Source organism: Ambystoma mexicanum, chromosome 6p, assembly GCF_040938575.1.
Source record: "Ambystoma mexicanum isolate Mex_15411 chromosome 6p, UKY_AmexF1_1, whole genome shotgun sequence".
NCBI classification, from domain to species: domain Eukaryota; kingdom Metazoa; phylum Chordata; class Amphibia; order Caudata; family Ambystomatidae; genus Ambystoma; species Ambystoma mexicanum.
The window spans coordinates 1,542,286,800-1,542,307,709 of record NC_090935.1 but is presented as its reverse complement, the minus strand read 5'-3'; the positions used below and the strand labels follow the sequence as shown (position 1 = coordinate 1,542,307,709).

The 20,910-nt window shown below is 44.7% G+C and overlaps 1 protein-coding gene across 2 annotated transcripts in view; it reads right to left on the bottom strand.

The window, feature by feature from the left end:
• The window catches only part of LOC138510630 (neuronal acetylcholine receptor subunit alpha-7-like), a 2,317,401-nt gene that overhangs the window by 561,550 nt on the left and 1,734,941 nt on the right, over positions 1 to 20,910 (bottom strand). For both annotated transcript variants that reach the window (XM_069626422.1, XM_069626423.1), the window contains exon 7: positions 8,044 to 8,238. In XM_069626422.1, the coding sequence (XP_069482523.1) occupies positions 8,044 to 8,238 (195 nt within the window). The remainder of the gene's footprint in view (positions 1 to 8,043; positions 8,239 to 20,910) is intronic.

Sequence of the window (20,910 nt, the reverse complement as noted above, 5' to 3'; positions counted from 1 at the left end):
CTACTTACACTCTGTTCTCTAGGTTCCAGCTTTTTGGGGGTAGGAGATTTGTGTTCAGGTTCAGAGGTTTCCAGGGGTTTTGTTCTGGCGAAAAAGGAAGCTTCCTCTAGGGCTTTGCATATCCCTCCCCCCGGTCCCCGTCCACTGGCACATATTGCTTGTCGGGGGTTTCTTCCTGTCATTGCTCCGGGGCACCAGACCCAGTTATCGAGCTCTTCTGGGCAGCAATTTCCATTTGCAGGCTCTGCTGACCCCTCAACATGCAACCCAGGTCTTGTCTCCAATGTTGGACCTGGTGTTCCAGTTGAGACATCCTTTCTGGTTGGTGGGGGGTCTGGATTCATACATTTGCTGCTCCCAGAAAGGGTATCTGTCCCTTCTAAAGAGTAGCTTGGGTATTGAGAGTTTCCCTGATAACCCTCCATCCTTGGTCTCCCTTCTCCCTGATTTGGGAATCTATTTTCCTGAAAGCGGGGTGAGAGAGGAGGATTGTTTGGGAAATTGGGGTTTGGAGGGTATCTGGGAAGGAAACTCAGGTTGGGGAGTGGAGTATTTCTTCCCTCCTGAGGGAAGTTCTGAGGGAAGTTTTGAGGGAGTTTTCCTGGTGCAGTACTTACCTGATTGGACCCTGCCTTGTTCTGGGGGAGTCCATACATACCCCAAGATGGGTCTGTTAGCCTTGTATCCAGGGCTGGTATAGGTGGCAGGATCAGATGGAGCATTTGTCGGGTTCCCTGCCTGGCTACCACCCGATTGGGTTGGATCAGAGTGTCTCCTCTGCCTCTCATTCTGCTTATTAGTATTAGCGGGAGGAGTATTTTTAGGCCCCCCCATTTCCAAGTCCAATATGGGGGTATTTTTCACAGCTGCCACATTTGCAGCAGAGTGTGTGTTTGACGGTTTGGGGTTTTTGGGATTATTTTGGTTCTCAGATGGCTTTTGTACTTCATAAATCCAGATGGCCTGTTCTATCAACCAATCCACGGTCCTACTCTCATGAAAGTCCCTTATCAGTTGGGTCATAGTGTTTTTCGGGAGTGCATGGAAATAAGTAATGAACTCCTGACTATTTGTGTTCACCCGCCTAGAGGTCTGGGCAAAGGCCTGCTTCAAGCCCATTTCCGCTCTTGCACAAACTCTCTAGGCGGTTGGTCTTCACCACACTGCAGGTTGTAGGCCAATTTGCGGCCTCCTGAGGGTTCCTGTGAACAGAGAAGTGCTTTAAGATGGCCGCCTTATGGGTGGACCATCTTTGGTGATACCCATCATTTTGTCATACAGTTCTAGATGCTCCCAGATGGAGTATTTGGCATTCTTGTAGTAGGGAGTCACAAAGCTCTTTATGGCCGTGATTTGCCGAAATGGGTCTTTTACAAGACCTCTCTTCTGTTTGGCAGCCTTCCTTTTCCGCTGCACCTGAGTCCACTCACCCTCTGACTCAGAGCTGCTACTATTGGTGGTCCACTCCCTGTCCTCTAGGCACTCCCTACCTCCATGAGACTGGGAATCCCTCCCAGAATGATGGGTCTGGTCTCTCCTTCTTTATGGTACTGTGGGACCTCAGGGTCATTTCCCTTGGGCTCCCCTTTTCGCATAGGGGATTACTCATCTTCCTCATCCCTTCTTTTGGATATAGTGGAGAATTCCCCCTACCTCCCTGAATGTGTGAAGGTTTTTAAAATACTCTTTTGAGGCCTGGACTCTGGTTCTTCTCTGTCTGCAAAGCGGACCAGGTGGTCCCTTTGTAACTTTAGTTTCTGCCAGTCTAAATCCCTGATCTTCTCATCATAGGAGCCCTCCTGGTCAGATGTACATGCTAGGGTATTTCTAAATCTGTGTAGAGATAAATACCCGTCAATGAATGATAAGGACGTGCCTTCCGGCTCAGTTGGACTAGGCCTGGTTGAGTCCAGCTGCCTTATGCTTCCCTGTTATTGCAAACTGGCAGGCATGAAGTTAGCACCCTGTGTATATAATGTGGTGAGTTGGCTTGCGGTCCCTGGTAAGGAGGTCATCACTCCGTGATCAGAGGGTGCCTTTCCATACTCTAACTGGTCGGGGTGCCTCAAAAGCCTTTTTGTATTTGGCTATTTATTTTTCTAATCTCTCACCTTTATTTTTCTCAGCACCTATCTCTTGGTGAGATATAGAGGCCTGAGATTTTAACTCTGATAACAGGGCTTCAATAGTTTCTAGTATGTTGTTTTGTGGCACTACTCGGTCACCGAGTCCCTTGTTCTCCTCAAAAAGGGACTCATTTTCCTTCTGTGAGGCATGTATCATCTGGGCATATTCAGACCTCTTCTTTTGCAGGAGACTAATCTCCTTCCTTTGTGCATTTTGGCCTGTGTCGTCTGCTCTATGTCAACCTCTGCTTGCCTCACATGTTCCCTTAATTTTTCATTTTCTATCCTCATGTCAGTCAGTTCCTGAGAACATAACTCATTTTTCTCCATGTCCGTCCTTAACTGACACACCACCAGACACAGGGCACTTTTCTACTGACACAATGTGCTATTCTCTTCCCTGAGGTGTTCTCTCTGTTGTTTCAGAGTGCTCAGTATTTTGCGCATCTGATCTAATTCCGCCTGGGAATTGACATCCCTAATGATCAACTGGCTATTCTCATCTTTCAGTTGTTTAATCTGCGCTGAAATGCAAAAATGTCCTCTAAACAGGCTCTATTGTGCATTACTTGCTCACTTAATTTTTGTTGACTCGCGCTCCAGTTTTCAACACTTTCTTGGTAGTCCTCGTTCAGTGCAGAAAATTGAGCCGCACGCTCTAAATGCCCTTGCCACTGTGTCACTAACGCCTCTTTTAGCTGCTGAATACTGTCTTTTAATTTCAACTCTGAATGTTGGCTCTGTTGCGCCTTTTCCTCTAATTGTTTCAATCCTCTCTGTGATTGATCCAAAAGCTCAAGTTGGTTTAGCACAGAGGCTACACTCTCCTGGTATCTTTCTTCCATGATCATATATATATATATATATATATATATATATATATATATATATATATATATATATATGCTGTGAGCTGAGCCATTTTAATTGGCTTATCTCTGGTGGTCTGCGTCATATAAAAGTCTGTCAGGGCCTGATGTAACAGCCCATTATCCTGCCACATATCAACATTCGCAGAGGTAACCTGCTGCATCATTCTAGCTTGCCACATTTCATTCTCCTGTTCTAACCATTCACCTTTAATAAACAATTCAGATGGAAGGTGCTCCTGGACACATTGATTTCTACGGTGCTCATTATGAAATGTGTTCTGTACCTAATATGCTCTCTATGCAAGTGCAAAATCTCAACCCTATTCCTGCTTAGTTTGTATTTACAATAACAATCAATTAATACTTTTATCTACACACCACCCTGAAACCCAGGCTACAGGTCTGAATGGTGCCTTTACAATGCAACACAACTTTCTAATGCAATTATACCTTAATGAATAGTCTGCTGCTACTGCACTGTCACAAGTGAATCCTCTCTACCAATCTCGGCAAAAGCCCTCAGTATTGTCGCGGTTCCTTTCCCCCAATGAATGTGGCACAAAATAAAGCACTATTATTTTTATTTTGTTCAATTTGGTAAGGCCTCCAACCCGTCTCGCACCCAACCCCAACAAGTACCCGGTGCCACAATGGACTAAGAACCAGGCCGGTGTGTAATCAGTATAGATGGATTTTTTATTTATTCAAACCAAATTTGACAAATAGACCAACATCAGCCACCAGTACAATGGCAACACAGGAACCAAAATTACTTCAGTAAAGGCACCAACACAGAGATATGCAGTAACAACTATTTTGTTTTAAATCACCCCAATACAGAAAAAGAACAATAGAAGGGACCACGTAATGGCTGATTTGGTTATAAGTTTCTTCCAGCAACCCTCACTCTCCAAACATCTATGAGACTTGACCACTCTGAAAAGAAGTCCAGTGGCAGAGAGTGGGAACACAATCAGAAAATCGTTTTTTGGATTCTAACCACAGATGTAATAGGAGGGAAAGAAAAGCAATGGGAAATGTGTTTTGCCACACCTAAACAGAACAGGCAGGGATTGGTTGTTTTGGTCAGAGCACAAGGGGAACAAGGGGGCAATTTCATTTTTCACTTTGAACATGCAATTGCACTACCAGGCTTCACACATTTGATTTAAAATTAAGGGAATCAATGCGTATTTCGTTTTGCACCCTGCACACTCACGTAGAAACAGAGTTTGGGATTAATTATTTTGCCAAATATTTATGTCTATACCGGCTCAAAACACACTGGGAAAAGCTTGTTGGTTTCAAATTCCAACAAAACACCTCCCATTATTGATTTGATAATGAATTGATTTACTTTCATTAAATATGCTAAATATGCTAAAATATGCTAAGGATCTACACAAACAGGATATTTTTCTATGGGGAAATAACTAGAACAATACTTTGCCTACGCAATCTATGGCTTTGGGGATAGTCTTACTTACAGGAGAGGCCTTGAAAGGAGCATCAGGGCACTGCTGGGGAAGCAAGGGGGTGAGTCAAGATCTCCTCTGAATCCTCCAGGGGCTCAGTGTCAGCAACTATGTCTCCTGGTTCCTGTCTCAATGCAAGATTTGGGGCCTCTCTGCTGGGATGTTTCCCGCAAGATTTTGGCAGCAGGTTGCCTCCAGGAATAAGTGGAAAGGGTCCCAGTTCTAATGCAAACTGGTCTACTTATAGGGCAGATGACATCACAAACTTGTCATGATTTCCACGAAAGGGATTTGCTGGTTTTCTCAACCCACCTCCCACCTTTTTGCTAATAGGACAAGGAGATGGGGGGAGTAAGTTATGACAGCTGTGGGAGGAGAAAGCTTTGTCATCCCACTTTAACAGGTTGGCTTGACATGTTTTTAACTTAAAAGTGCCCTACATTTTCAAATCTTTACATGAATATATTTTAATGAACTACATTTTAAGGCAAACCAGATGATGCTAGTCTGATGTCGGCATGCCCTTTATATGTAGAGATACCATTTTTCTTCATTTACTCAGCAGCCATATCAGTGAAAAATATGCCACTTCACAATCCTCATGTTCATTATTTCCATCAGGCGCATGCCAATTTTCAAATCTCTCGGAATCAAGGGAAGGCCCAAATCACATTTTCATCAATAACATTTGCTCTGTTTATCACACAAAAATCGGTTTAACATGGTTACAAGGGGGTTACTATCACCTTTAATAAAAGTCTGGAATTACAGTTTTGGCATCTGCGTTGGCCTTTTTTTGCGATAAAATGTATTTTTCCGTTAATCAAGCTGCAGTTTCAGAGGCCTCTTTCACTCTGGTCCCCACCCTTGTCCCTCTCATTTTCATTTCTCCTTTAGCATGTGACAAGCAGAGCCTGGCTCATGTTTATCTCTGCTTATCCCTCTTCAAGGCCTATGAAACTCTGATAACACACTAATGGACATTTTATGGGTCTTGTGATGTCAATGTCACTTCTGCTGCAAGAACAAACATGGGTTTATCAGTCCTTACCATGGTTTACATCTAAGTAGTGTATTTCTTTCTTATATTTTTATGTAATGGCTCTGACTGATGATGACACCCAGGCCCTTCTCTTCAGGGCAATAGAGGAAAGGTCCTGGAGGTTAAGTTTCGTCTCTGAAGAAAAGGCCTTTTAAACTCACACATAAATGCATTATGCAAGACATATTATAAGGCCTTATCCATATGTACCAAGTTTATTTTTCATTTCAAAATACATAAGTAGCACTTCTGGATTGCCCATATGTGTAGGGCAGTTACATGAGAACACCATGTTCAAACTTTGAAAGTCTAGTGAGCATTTCTCTTAGCATAATGTTATTTGGATGTGGGAAAAACAAAAAGGAACATCTTTTATTTCTTGTAAATGCAAGGAGCTCGGTTTCACCTTAGCTGCTTGGAGCACAATCTGGTATTGCAGTGAAGATAATGTTCACTCTGCCGTTTCTTTATGTGGCAGTGTAGTTCTCCATGGATTGTATAACATGGCATTATCAGCCAAATGTCTTTCTTTTCCTTGCTGAAATGCATTGTGGTTATCTTTGCACTTTTTAGAGTCAAGTTACTTAGATTTTGGGCCTGCTTTGCTTCTATAGGCCTCAGGTCTGGCATTACCATTTCTCTGCTGGCCTTAGATTTCAATGGGCATTTACACATTACTCGGGCCTCTTGATTTCTGGCCTTCAGGGGCTATATTTCCCCCCACAATTAACACCACTTTAAAAAACATCCATCTTCAAACAACTGCTTGTCATTCATCACAGTGACCTGCAACTATAAGAAAGCAGTTGTCACCTGCAAATCAAACAGCTAGCCTTGGGTCTCAAATGCTCAGACCGCATATCAGCCACAAGACGTGAGTCCCACTGGCTACCAATCAAAGCGCTTTGACAAGGAGGCCCCAGTGTACCTCAACAACTGTATTACCCAAATTGTCCCTGTGCAAATGCTCAGATCTAGTACTAGAACATCACTGTTCAGCCCACAATTTAAGTGTAAAAGAGCCGGCGGGGTTAACTTCTGTGTCGTGGCTCCTGCTCTCTGCAACTCTTTACCAGATCACATTAGAAATGAGCAATCATTCACCACCGTCAAAAAGCTAGTAGAGACTTGGTTGTTCGGTAAATACGAATAACTGCACATTGCCTTCTCATGACCATATTGTTTTTCTGTATTCTCGCTCCTGCCTGCACTGTACAAAACGCTGTGATATCCTCTGGTCTGGGCGTTCCACAAACGTAAAAAGAAAAAAAGCAAAGATAAACTACATTGGACTGGATGTCTGAGTTAGCGCTTCCTTTAAGTGCCCTAAATCATGTGTCTTGTCAAAAATACTTCTAGTGTTACCCCACTTTATTACACACTAGGCAGCAAAACAAAGTCAGGGTGCTTTCATATGCTTCCTTCTCAACCAAGACTTCCCCAGCTAAGTCCCCACCATTGCTGTTCGCCAGGGTACCGTTGAGGTCACCCACCAGCACTCAAAATCCAAGGTCAGGCGGCAGGCTTATCTTTGCAAATTGCCTACCACCCTTTTCTCAATCCCAGTGTTGAAAAGACCCATTATCTCCACCATCCACCCTTCTCTATGTGTGAGGTGGAGAATGTGGATGCTAGCATTATTCATAACAGAAGAGATCACCAAGCTCACGCTCCCCAGATCCACATCCTCCCTATGAGTGTCCCCATGACCATTGATTTCTGGTATGGGTATCCGACAAAGCTGAGGTCTGTTGGGAACAACAAGTCTACACCTGTCCCAGAAAGGCTTGCCAGTTCACATGAGCCACTTTCGAACTTAGCTCTATAACATTCCATGACAAAACCTTCAGGCATGTACCACTCGGCTCCTAGGAGGGAAATCTCCAATCCAAGTGAAATAGTGAGTGGTGTGAAAGCAGTCACACCCAGGACAGTGACAACACGATTAGTAACTCTTTACTGCACTTTAGCACTCATAACTCCAGAACCCATCATATAGACAATTTTAAACACACTTCCCTTTCAATATCATCTTCTGCCTCTTAACATCCGTTTTGTAACACTACAAACTTTGTTTGTGTCAAGAGCTCCAGAACATGTTCGGAAACAGCCTTTTTGCTCAATTTTGTAAGGTTATTAAGAACTGCGAAAGCCAAGGTGAAAGTATCCACACTGCTTGAAGTGCCTTACATCCAGAACAATGTACTCTTTGTGCTTTGTGCTTTCTTAGTACGTTGAGTGTAACAAACTAACAATGTTGAAATGGTAATACTTCCTGCCATACCCTCGTGTGAGGCTTGGTCATGATCCAATCATCGTTCATGCGTGCCCTTTTTCATTCCATGCCAGTACACAGGTGATTAAAATAGTCAATGCATCAGAAAGGATGGGAAAAATAACCGCAGGGTATTAACCGAATGCAGTGTGGTCACATTAACGTTCCTCATGCATTTTATGTCTAATGGCGCAGCTCTACTTAATTAATTTAACTACTGATTTATGCAGGCTGACTTCAAAATTGGTCTTACCTAGTGAAATCTTTTCCCCGGAATCCGCTGGTAAGAGGAACACCAGCAAGGCCAGGCCAGAGATAAGGACGCAGGGGATCAGTAAATTCAGCCCGTAGTATAGCGTCCTCCTGCGCATGGTTACTGTGTACGTCACGTCCGGGTAGGGCTCCTTACAACACTCATAATACTGTTCATTCCGTTTGCCAGGAACACCTGCTCGGAAATAAGACAAAAGCAAGATGGCAATGCTACAGAAACATGACGTATCCATGTTGTAACATTCTAAATGTTACGTTTTCAGACCTGCTTACCAGTTCATAACTACAGTGATGGAGTCTTTCAAATGTATGACTGTCATAGTCAGGGTACAGAGTGGCTGCGAGATCATATCAGATGTGGGCTTCTTAATGGTGTCCACAAAAGGACTGCTGACAAAATGCAATATGAGAAATAACGATATAAATCTCCCTAATAACTGTGTGTGAGGTTGGGGGAAGTTAACTAGCATGTTCTGAACATATTGAGAATGCCCCTCCCCAATCTCAACCATTAGAAAATGAATGTTTGTGATTGCGTGCTGCACATTAAAGCTTTAATATAGTGTGTGTAGCATTTAGCTGAACCTTAAAGAGGAGGCAATTGTGTGATTAACTGCTTGATGGCTTCAGAATGAATGACTCGTCCCTAGGTCTCATAAGATGATTAATCTGTCAAGTAATCAATGATTATATGTTTTGCATGTTTCGGTGTGAGGGTGATTGCCATTGTTCTGCATTTCGCTGTGCACAATCTGGTTGTGCTGGGTTCTCGGTAGAATTGGTGGAACATTCAAGAGGTCATGTCCTATTTTCTGTGCGGTGGGAGGCAGTGAAGTCCTGGGGTTATCACGTGTGCCCTGTTTAGGTATATTTAGTTTGCATCGAAGTGTTCTGAGATTTACATGCCATGAAAATGTAAATGTGCTGACGTTTAACTTCACAACGCATTTCACATATGCAATAGTCCTGCGTTACTACAATTAGTTTGGCACACTGAAGCATAAAGGCATAATATGTTATCACAAAGGCAATATTTGGTTGAGGCGTAGAGGGACAAAACAAACTGAAATAGTACCAAAAAATGAGGCCCTGCAAGACCTTCATCTGAAAAGCACAGTACCAAAAGAAAGGCAAGCAGCTCCAGCTCGGAGAGAAGTAGAACTGGGCCATTTATATGGCTCATTCACTGGTTCATTCCAAGAGGTTCTGAAGTGTGACTATGAAAACAGAGATGAGTTTCTCGGTGTTGGGATAAAGAAAGTAATATGGCATTTTCATATAGTAGGGACGCTCAGTATGTGCTTCTCTCAGAGAACTTTAAGCAGATTTGGCTTTGTATTGTAATAAGAAAGGTGACCTTAGTTCATGGAGCCAGAGTTTTCTTATTATATAGATGAAATGAAGGGAGGAAATGCATACTTAGAAATCCTGCCACACACGGCATTCACTGTCCAGTGATTCAACCATAGCATTCTGATTAATGAGGCCAAAGAAGATTGGCTGCCCCCCATGACCCACGGCACTGAGGCGACCTCCAAGAAATAGGAACCAGGAAGGTCCTTGCGAATCAAGCAGACTGAGAGGTGAGGCGCACCCTGCTACGAGGCACCAGATCTTCAAACAGCAGGGACCCGCTCCGAACCTTGGAGGCGACCGCTGTGGGTCCGACCCCTATTGTGCGCAAGCTCGCAGGGGCTGGGGCCCGTCCTACGCACCACAAGGTAGGACAGTGAATGAGAAGTGCCTGAGGACCCCCCAACTGAACAGGATCAGGACTGGCACCCGATACCCACAACCACTGTGCTCTGCGCTGAACAGAGCATACACGCGTAATACACGCGGCGATCCAACTGACGAAGGACTTGAGGTGTCAGCACACGAGCAAAGTCCCTGCACCTGCGAAGCTCCGGGGCCCTCCAGAACGTGCATGGTAAACACCCAACAAGCCCAAGGGCCAACGCCAGATGCGAAGCACGTGTGGAGGGGGGATTACATATAGAAACAACAGCACAATAACACACCATCCGCAAAACGCCTCATGTGAGAAGTGAGCAGAGGGATAGTGACCACGTGTGCTCACGGGCGGACCAGAACTCACAGGGGACATCCAGAAGCAACACAAACATCACTCTCTTACCACGACCCCCTGCCTAACCGCATGAATAAAAGGAGAACCTGTGCACCCCAATAGGGCAGAATCTGGGCACCCATGGAGGCCAAGGACAAGCCTAACTTAGGCAAATACCATGCTGTAGGCCCCCTCACCCGGACAGGATCAAAAGAAGATCTGCCTAGAGCAAAGTCGCCCTCGGATCTCCGAGGAGTGCACAACAGTCCAAAGACACCCAAACACGGCCACAAATACTGCCGGAGTGGACCCAGTGAAGCCTTACCATCGCACCCAGATCCTGGAATCATTCTGGAGACATCCCTTAATAAATTTACACATCGTGACACCATGACTTCCCTCCTAGGACAATAACTGGTAAAGGGGGAGATCCAACCCACCACATCATAAGAGTACATGGTTAAGAAACACGCTGAACATTGGAGCAACACTCCAGAGAGAGACACTAATGAACCGACTAAACCAACATACAGTGGGGAAAGCGACGACACACCCAGCAAGAACTACGTTGTAGTACCCCAGAAAAGGATCGCAATTAGGGCCTACTCCTGCAGGACTCAAAGAAAGGTGACATCATCGCACCGAAAATTCCTGTGTACATACAATCCCACTGGTCCTCACAAGAACCTTAACGCTCCACCAAGGCCACCCTCTGGAGGCTATATGAGTGTTAAACAGAAATTGACTCCATTTGCGTACATCTCCATACCTATCCCAAACAGATAACCCCAACATGGCGACCAGTGACACTACAGAAAACAAACTGGCGGCCACAAAAGGCGACTTTGCAGCCCTGTTGGGAGACATAAAAAATATGGGGGCTTACATAGGAGGCAAGATAGACAAAATCAAGCAAGGCTGGACAACATGCAAGAAAGACTTGAAGGAGTGGAGAACAACCAGGCATCCATAGACACTAGAAGCACAACTCGACCATAGGATGACTGAACTAGAAAAATGAGAAGAAGACTTCAAGCTCAAGTTGGACGACTTGGAAAACAGAGAAAGACGGAACAACATACGCATTTTCAGAATTCCGGAATGAGAAACCGAAGCTGATCTGAGGAAATCACTTCATGACATTATTAAGCTCCTGGTCACAGATGATACTTGTGATGAGCCCATAACAGAATGAATCCAGAGGGCCGGAGGCCCCCCGGGCGGACCAAGATCGGTTCTCGCCCCATTTCATTGCTTCCAAGGGGCGTGAAGTAACGGCCCCCACAGGTGGTTCGATGCAGGTCTGGTGGTACCAACCGGGCTCGATCGAACGCCATCAACTGGGAAGGGATGGGGAGTGGGGAGGGAGTGTAGGACAGGTGATGGGGTCAAAGCAGTACCTTTAGTAGTTCAAAACACTTGATATAGTGTGAAATTCAGTGTTGGAATGCGACATCGGTCATGTAAAAAAGCTATCTCCTCATAATAACAATCAATGGCATCGAACGTTGAAGGAAGGGGGAGGGATTCCCTGAGGATAGGGACACTTAATGTGAAAGGACTCAGCTCACAAATTAAGAGATCACTCGTGGCCAGAGAATTCCGAAGAGACGAAATAGACATTCTCCTATTACAGGAGACAAAATACACAAAGGTAGAGGAAAGGCAAATCCTTGGGAAAGGTGCGGGGATGGAGTTCTGGGGATCTGGACCACTCAGAAGGGGAGGTGTGGGAATCCTCATTAGAAAGGGTATAGATTTTGTGGAGACCAAGACATGGTCCGACGTAGAAGGACGAGCCCTGTTGGTAACGGGAAACATAGGCAAAGTGAATTTGACGATCGCAACACTTTACTCGCCCAACACAGGACAAACTAGGTTCCTTACCAAAACAATTCCCAAGATACTGTTAGAAGCCTCAGGCCACGTCATCCTAGGAGGCGACTTCAACCAGTGGGCAGACCCAGTTAAAGATAGGAAGCCCGGCAACCCCGACACGAGAAACCAAATCAGGGGCGACCTCACAGATCTCGCGGAAGTGATGGAGACATATGAATTGATAGATGTGTGGAGGGTCATGCACTCAAACGATCAAGGCTATACTTTCTTCTCCACCCCCCATAACACATATACTCAAATCGATTACACATACCTATCCAAAGATCTAGCCGACACCACAACACACTCGTAGATAGCCCCGATCACATGGTCAGGCCACGATATGGTGATGGCAGTTATTCAGTGGGACAATTTACCTACCAAGGGAGGGAAATGGCGTTGCAACGAAAGCCTTTGGAAACATGCAGTCTTTAAGATAGAAATGGAGACTGAAATTAATGAATTCCTCAAAATAAACAACACTGGTGAGGTATCCAAGCAAATAGTCTGGGAGGCGGTGAAAGCTACATGGAGAGGGATTTTGATAAGGGAGGGGTAGACTAAGAAAAGGGAGCGAAAAATTATAGAACACAGACTAAGGACCGAAATTTGTCAGCTGGAGGAGGACATTAGGAGGGATACAGGTATTGATCAGGACAAAATCAACAAAGCAAAAAGGAAAAGGGAGGAATTGAAATTGTTGGAACACGAGCAGATAGTGCGCAAACGTAGACTCCTTAAACAAAAATTTATGAAAAGGGAGACAAGGCTAATGCACTACTGGCTGCCAGACTCTGAGAACAGAGAGCCAAGTGATAAGTACTAGAATAATCGAGGACACCCCTGCCACGACAAACACTCCCCCTACCATCCCAGAATGCTTTGCTAAATTCTACAAGACCCTATACACCTCAGAAACAAACCCTGACCAATCGGAAAAGGAGACCTACTTGTCCTTGATCAATATGCCCAAGATACCGAGCCAAGACTCAGAGCTCCTAGAATCCCCTATATCCGAACAAGAAGTCCAAGAAGCAATAAAGAGGTTAACTGTAAGCAAATCTCCATGTGAAGACGGCTACACACCCGAATTCTACTAATCCTTTAGCACGCAACTAGCGCCATTCATGGCCGAACTCTTTAATGAAATATTAGGGACAGGGAAAGCCCCAGATTCCTTCACTCATGCATTGATCACAGTGATTCCCAAAGAAGGGAGAGACCCCAAAAGTGTGGATAATATCGTCCCATCTCCCTACTTAATCTCGATGCAAAAATCTACACGAGAATCGTGGCCGCTAGGTTAGAGACACTAATGCCACAAATCATACATCCCGATCAGGTTGGATTCATACTGGGGAGACAGGGAGCAGACAATGCGCAAACCACTTCACCTCATACATACATCCCGGACCATGCTCAATGACCCAGCCCTCCTCTCGATCGACGCAGAGAAAGCCTTTGATAGAGTAGAGTGGGGATTCCTGGTAGCAGTTCTACGCAAGATAGGCATAGGCCCTAGGTTTAGAAGGGGAATACACGCAGTATGTACGTCTCCCGAAGGCATCCATATTTGTGAATGGCGAGTACTCCAGAAGGTTCAAACTAGAACGCGGAACCCGACAAGGGTGCCCCCTTTCTGCAATTCTTTTCGCACTCTCCCTAGAACCCCTGGCACTGGCAATGAGGGCTGACCCCATGGTAGAAGGTATTCGCCTGGGAACAATGGAATACAAGGTATCTCTTTACGCTGATGACATACTTTTACACATTACTAATCCCATGGCATCCATTCCCCGAGCCCTCTTTCTGCTAGAAAAATATGGTCAACTCTCAGGGTTCAAAGTAAATAAAACGAAATCCACACTCTTTCCCCTGGAGGGACAGACAGAAGAAAATGAAACCAAGTTTTCCCCATTGGGCCTTAAGATCGAACACTCTAAACATAAATACCTTGGTATACAGATTACCAAAGACTTGGTGGATCTATATGAAGCCAATTCCCCCCCCTCCTCCAACGATTCCGTGCCGACCTAGCTAGATGGAACAAGTTGACGATATCTTGGCTGGGGCGACTCAACGCTGTCAAAATGGTATGCCTCCCCCGGATTTTGTACCCCTTTCAAATGCCACCCGTCAAGATGCCAAACAGTTTCTTCTCCAAGGCCAAGAATACCATTGAGAAATTCCTTTGGCAGGGGAAGAAAGCGAGAATTTCATATGACACCCTGACACTCTCCAAATACAAGGGCGGGGTAGGGCTCCCTGACCTAAAAAAATACTATGAAGCGGCTCAGCTGCGAGTCCTGATCCCCCGCCTACGCAACCACAAAGACACCCAATGGGTCCACATGGACAACCACTACTTATCCCCAGCTACGGTCTCGCAATGGCTCTGGGCGCCCAAGAAAAAGCTCCAGAACAGACTCAAAGGCCACCCAATATTGAGTACCATATGGGACATCTGGAGAAAGGGTAAAGATATGCACAAAATCACCACATGGCCATCCCCTCTGAGCCACTTATGGTCCCCTGGAATCAATGATCACATCCCTAAGGTAGAACGATATCAAACATGTTATGACGCCGGCCTAGAAAGGGTGGGGCAACTACAAAAAAGGACTCCCTTATCCCTCTCCCAGAACTGACTGAGGCCCTGGGAATAGGCACACTGTCCACCTTCCAATATATTCAGATAAAAGGCATCTTAACGAAACCAGTGTGGAAGACCAAGTTGAAGAGAGACCTCACCTCCTTTGAAAAGATATTGGACTCTAGGACGGAAACGAAGGGTCTAATATCAACAATGTATAAAGAAGTAATAAAAGCTGGGAAAGGGACCACAGAACCGTTGCGGGGTAGATGGCAGAGAGATCTGGGCGCACAGATTAGTCCGGACCTATGGGGAACAATATGCAAAGCTGCAACAAAAATATCCATTTCAAATCAATACAATTTACACGCTATCAAACTCTTACATAGGTGGCAATATGACCCCCTCAGGCTTTCTAAAATGTTCCAAACTTGCAAACCCAACATGTTGGCGGGAATGTGGGGAAATGCTGATTATTGGCACAAGTGGTGGGGCTGTACCCGAAAAAGGGTGTTTTGGGATGAGGTCTTGGGTTGGATCAGGGATATAGATGGCATTTCCAGAGTGGCAGATCCTTACCTTATACTGTTTGGTCTTGAAAAAGAGGGGGACGAAGGGAACAGGGTCAGAGGTCTGGTATCACAGTTACTATTCGCCGCTCAAGCCACACTAGTAACAAAATGGAAATCCAAATCAGCTCCCAGTAAAAATGAATGGATCATTGTTGCCTCTAACATATGTGTAATGGAACAAATAACAGCATCACTGCGTGGAAGATCAGCACAATGTGAGGCCCTATGGATGGACTTCACAAACAAGCACCTTTCTAGTCAACCAAAGCCCCAAATTGACTAAATGCCCAAGAATGCAAAGCAAACGAAGTGTCTTAATGGGCAATGCACCACGGTTAATGGACACTCACCCTACTGTAAATCCCTATACCTAAAAATATCTAAAATCAATGACCCTCTAATGACACACACTGTAAAGACCCAGTTGATGCTTGCTTGACCCAGGGGGGGTTGGGGGAGCGAGGAGGGAAAAAGGGAATCATGTTGTATTACAGCAGCTGGAGGGCAGAAATATGTTAAAGATGTATGCATATGATAGTACTGGAACTTTTGACCTTGCTCTGTACTCCTAAATTCATAATTATTTTTATGTAATGTGACTTACAATGAACAAAACTCAATAAAAGCAAATTTACAAACAAATATGTTTACTTTACCTGACCTGGTATTTGACTGTATAAATAATTTACTACAGTACTATAGTTGCACTGTCTGTTGGACATTTATGACCTGCGTGTGTAAGCAGGGTAGCTAGTTGTGTAACCCCTTTTTTGACTTATTGAAAAAATAGACAAAATCCGAGAGACCATCAAATTAACCTCTCACAGCATTAGCATCCCTGTACCCCAGCATGCACACCGCCCTCTGGACCGAATTCTCTTCTCTCTTTACCCCAGATCTCCTAAAAATGATTGCCTCCTCCAAACTTACTTCTTACTCTGACAATATCATTCCAGCCGCCACCATTACACAATTGATGGGCCTGGTGCTCAATGCAGAAGGATCATTCACGGACACCCTCAAGACTGGTCTCATATCAACTTTTTTGAAAAAACTATCCTAGATCCAGATGACCTGGCCAATTACAGGCCCATTATGAACCTCTTGTTTAATGGCTACACAACTAATCGCCACAATCAAACAACTCCACCTCCTAAATGGCTATTAATCAGGGTTCCACCCAAAGTGTATCATCAAGACGGTGGATGATGCTCACCAAATCACGGATAAGGGCGACTGATGCCTTCTCGTCCTCTTTGATATCTCGGCTGCATTCGACACCGTAGACCACTGCATCCTTCTCTCTCTCTCTTCCTGCTGACAGGATGGGATTCTATGGCACTGTCCTCAATTAGTTTACCTCCTACCTCTACGGCAGACACCAGGCTGTCCAGATGAACGTGTTGCTTTCTTATCGACTTCAGGTCTACTGTGGAGTCCTCCAAGGCTGGTCTCATATGAACTTTTTTGAAAAAAACTATCCTAGATCCAGATGACCTGGCCAATTACAGGCCCATTATGAACCTCTTGTTTATTGGCTACACAACTAATCGCCAGAATCGAACAACTCCACCTCCTAAATGGCTATTAATCAGGGTTCCATCCAAATTGGGTCCCACCAATCCTTTCAAACCTTTACATGGAGCCTCTCGGCACTCTCATTAAAGATCCCAATATAGCCATCCACCAATACACAGAGGATACTCAGTTGTACATAAGAGTAAATAGCATGCTGCACATCATTCGTCTCTGTGATTACCGAGCCATCATCCAGTCCTGGATTTCGACTCCCTACCTCAAACTAAACCCATCCAAGACTGAATTTGTCCTCATTGGCCCGCCCGCTAAAAAACAACTTGTCCAGCAATGGATGAAAGATATTTTGCTTAGAATGATTTGATCCACAACTCTCAGACTCAGTAAAATCCTTGGGCTTTACCGTTGACAGTAATCTGTGCTTTCAGAAACACATAGCCAAAAAGGCTCAAATAGCACAGCTCAGAATTTCTACCTTTCAAAAAACCAAACCCTTCATCCTGCTGCAGGACTTCTGGACCATAGTGCAGGCCCCCGTGGTCTCCCACATCGATGGGGGAAATGCTCTCCTGACAGGGCTCCAAGCTGTTCACTTGGCTCCCCTAAAAGCAACCCACCAAGCTGCAGCACGTTTAATTACGGGAGCACATACATTCAACCAAATCTCTCAAAAGAAGTCTCTTACACCAACACCTGACCAAGGACCAATTCCAATGGACGCTCATACCGTTGCACAGACCTCACAGTACTGTGCTACTGTTAAAAGATGCCAGCCCGAATGCCGGCTACCCACACACTTTAGAGCACTCTGCTGCTCTCGAGCTAGATCTGTGCTTTAAACAATAAAATAAAATTAAAATATGCAATATAAAGGATCTCTTTATAATTCCTATAATAATTATTATTAGGGTATTTATTGAGCACAGAACTAGCTGCAGGAAGAAATGGAGTGATTTAGACGTCATAGGGTGAAGTACACGGTGGGGGAAGCCGATCACAAGGGATCAATTCAAGTAGGTGGGAGCTAACAACAGGGAAGGAGGAGGGTGGTAAAGGCATCTTAACGAAACCAGTGTGGAAGACCAAGTTGAAGAGAGACCTCACCTCCTTTGAAAAGATATTGGACTCTAGGACGGAAACGAAGGGTCTAATATCAACAATGTATAAAGAAGTAATAAAAGCTGGGAAAGGGACCACAGAACCGTTGCGGGGTAGATGGCAGAGAGATCTGGGCGCACAGATTAGTCCGGACCTATGGGGAACAATATGCAAAGCTGCAACACAAATATCCATTTCAAATCAATACAATTTACACGCTATCAAACTCTTACATAGGTGGCAATATGACCCCCTCAGGCTTTCTAAAATGTTCCAAACAGCAAACCCAACATGTTGGCGGGAATGTGGGGAAATGCTGATTATTGGCACAAGTGGTGGGGCTGTACCCGAAAAAGGGTGTTTTGGGATGAGGTCTTGGGTTGGATCAGGGATATAGATGGCATTTCCAGAGTGGCAGATCCTTACCTTATACTGTTTGGTCTTGAAAAAGAGGGGGACGAAGGGAACAGGGTCAGAGGTCTGGTATCACAGTTACTATTCGCCGCTCAAGCCACACTAGTAACAAAATGGAAATCCAAATCAGCTCCCAGTAAAAATGAATGGATCATTGTTGCCTCTAACATATGTGTAATGGAACAAATAACAGCATCACTGCGTGGAAGATCAGCACAATGTGAGGCCCTATGGATGGACTTCACAAACAAGCACCTTTCTAGTCAACCAAAGCCCCAAATTGACTAAATGCCCAAGAATGCAAAGCAAACGAAGTGTCTTAATGGGCAATGCACCACGGTTAATGGACACTCACCCTACTGTAAATCCCTATACCTAAAAATATCTAAAATCAATGACCCTCTAATGACACACACTGTAAAGACCCAGTTGATGCTTGCTTGACCCAGGGGGGGTTGGGGGAGCGAGGAGGGAAAAAGGGAATCATGTTGTATTACAGCAGCTGGAGGGCAGAAATATGTTAAAGATGTATGCATATGATAGTACTGGAACTTTTGACCTTGCTCTGTACTCCTAAATTCATAATTATTTTTATGTAATGTGACTTACAATGAACAAAACTCAATAAAAGCAAATTTACAAACAAATATGTTTACTTTACCTGACCTGGTATTTGACTGTATAAATAATTTACTACAGTACTATAGTTGCACTGTCTGTTGGACATTTATGACCTGCGTGTGTAAGCAGGGTAGCTAGTTGTGTAACCCCTTTTTTGACTTATTGAAAAAATAGACAAAATCCGAGAGACCATCAAATTAACCTCTCACAGCATTAGCATCCCTGTACCCCAGCATGCACACCGCCCTCTGGACCGAATTCTCTTCTCTCTTTACCCCAGATCTCCTAAAAATGATTGCCTCCTCCAAACTTACTTCTTACTCTGACAATATCATTCCAGCCGCCACCATTACACAATTGATGGGCCTGGTGCTCAATGCAGAAGGATCATTCACGGACACCCTCAAGACTGGTCTCATATCAACTTTTTTGAAAAAACTATCCTAGATCCAGATGACCTGGCCAATTACAGGCCCATTATGAACCTCTTGTTTAATGGCTACACAACTAATCGCCACAATCAAACAACTCCACCTCCTAAATGGCTATTAATCAGGGTTCCACCCAAAGTGTATCATCAAGACGGTGGATGATGCTCACCAAATCACGGATAAGGGCGACTGATGCCTTCTCGTCCTCTTTGATATCTCGGCTGCATTCGACACCGTAGACCACTGCATCCTTCTCTCTCTCTCTTCCTGCTGACAGGATGGGATTCTATGGCACTGTCCTCAATTAGTTTACCTCCTACCTCTACGGCAGACACCAGGCTGTCCAGATGAACGTGTTGCTTTCTTATCGACTTCAGGTCTACTGTGGAGTCCTCCAAGGCTGGTCTCATATGAACTTTTTTGAAAAAAACTATCCTAGATCCAGATGACCTGGCCAATTACAGGCCCATTATGAACCTCTTGTTTATTGGCTACACAACTAATCGCCAGAATCGAACAACTCCACCTCCTAAATGGCTATTAATCAGGGTTCCACCCAAATTGGGTCCCACCAATCCTTTCAAACCTTTACATGGAGCCTCTCGGCACTCTCATTAAAGATCCCAATATAGCCATCCACCAATACACAGAGGATACTCAGTTGTACATAAGAGTAAATAGCATGCTGCACATCATTCGTCTCTGTGATTACCAAGCCATCATCCAGTCCTGGATTTCGACTCCCTACCTCAAACTAAACCCATCCAAGACTGAATTTGTCCTCATTGGCCCGCCCGCTAAAAAACAACTTGTCCAACAATGGATGAAAGATATTTTGCTTAGAATGATTTGATCCACAACTCTCAGACTCAGTAAAATCCTTGGGCTTTACCGTTGACAGTAATCTGTGCTTTCAGAAACACATAGCCAAAAAGGCTCAAATAGCACAGCTCAGAATTTCTACCTTTCAAAAAACCAAACCCTTCATCCTGCTGCAGGACTTCTGGACCATAGTGCAGGCCCCCGTGGTCTCCCACATCGATGGGGGAAATGCTCTCCTGACAGGGCTCCAAGCTGTTCACTTGGCTCCCCTAAAAGCAACCCACCAAGCTGCAGCACGTTTAATTATGGGAGCACATACATTCAACCAAATCTCTCAAAAGAAGTCTCTTACACCAACACCTGACCAAGGACCAATTCCAATGGACGCTCATACCGTTGCACAGACCTCACAGTACTGTGCTACTGTTAAAAGATGCCAGCCCGAATGCCGGCTACCCACACACTTTAGAGCACTCTGCTGCTCTCGAGCTAGATCTGTGCTTTAAACAATAAAATAAAATTAAAATATGCAATATAAAGGATCTCTTTATAATTCCTATAATAATTATTATTAGGGTATTTATTGAGCACAGAACTAGCTGCAGGAAGAAATGGAGTGATTTAGACGTCATAGGGTGAAGTACACGGTGGGGGAAGCCGATCACAAGGGATCAATTCAAGTAGGTGGGAGCTAACAACAGGGAAGGAGGAGGGTGGTCAATTTGGCAGCAAGGGCTCTACAATTAACCATTGGAGGAAAGAGTGGGAGCAGTTCGGCCAGTTTCAGATCAGGTGGAGTGTGAGTGGATTTAGG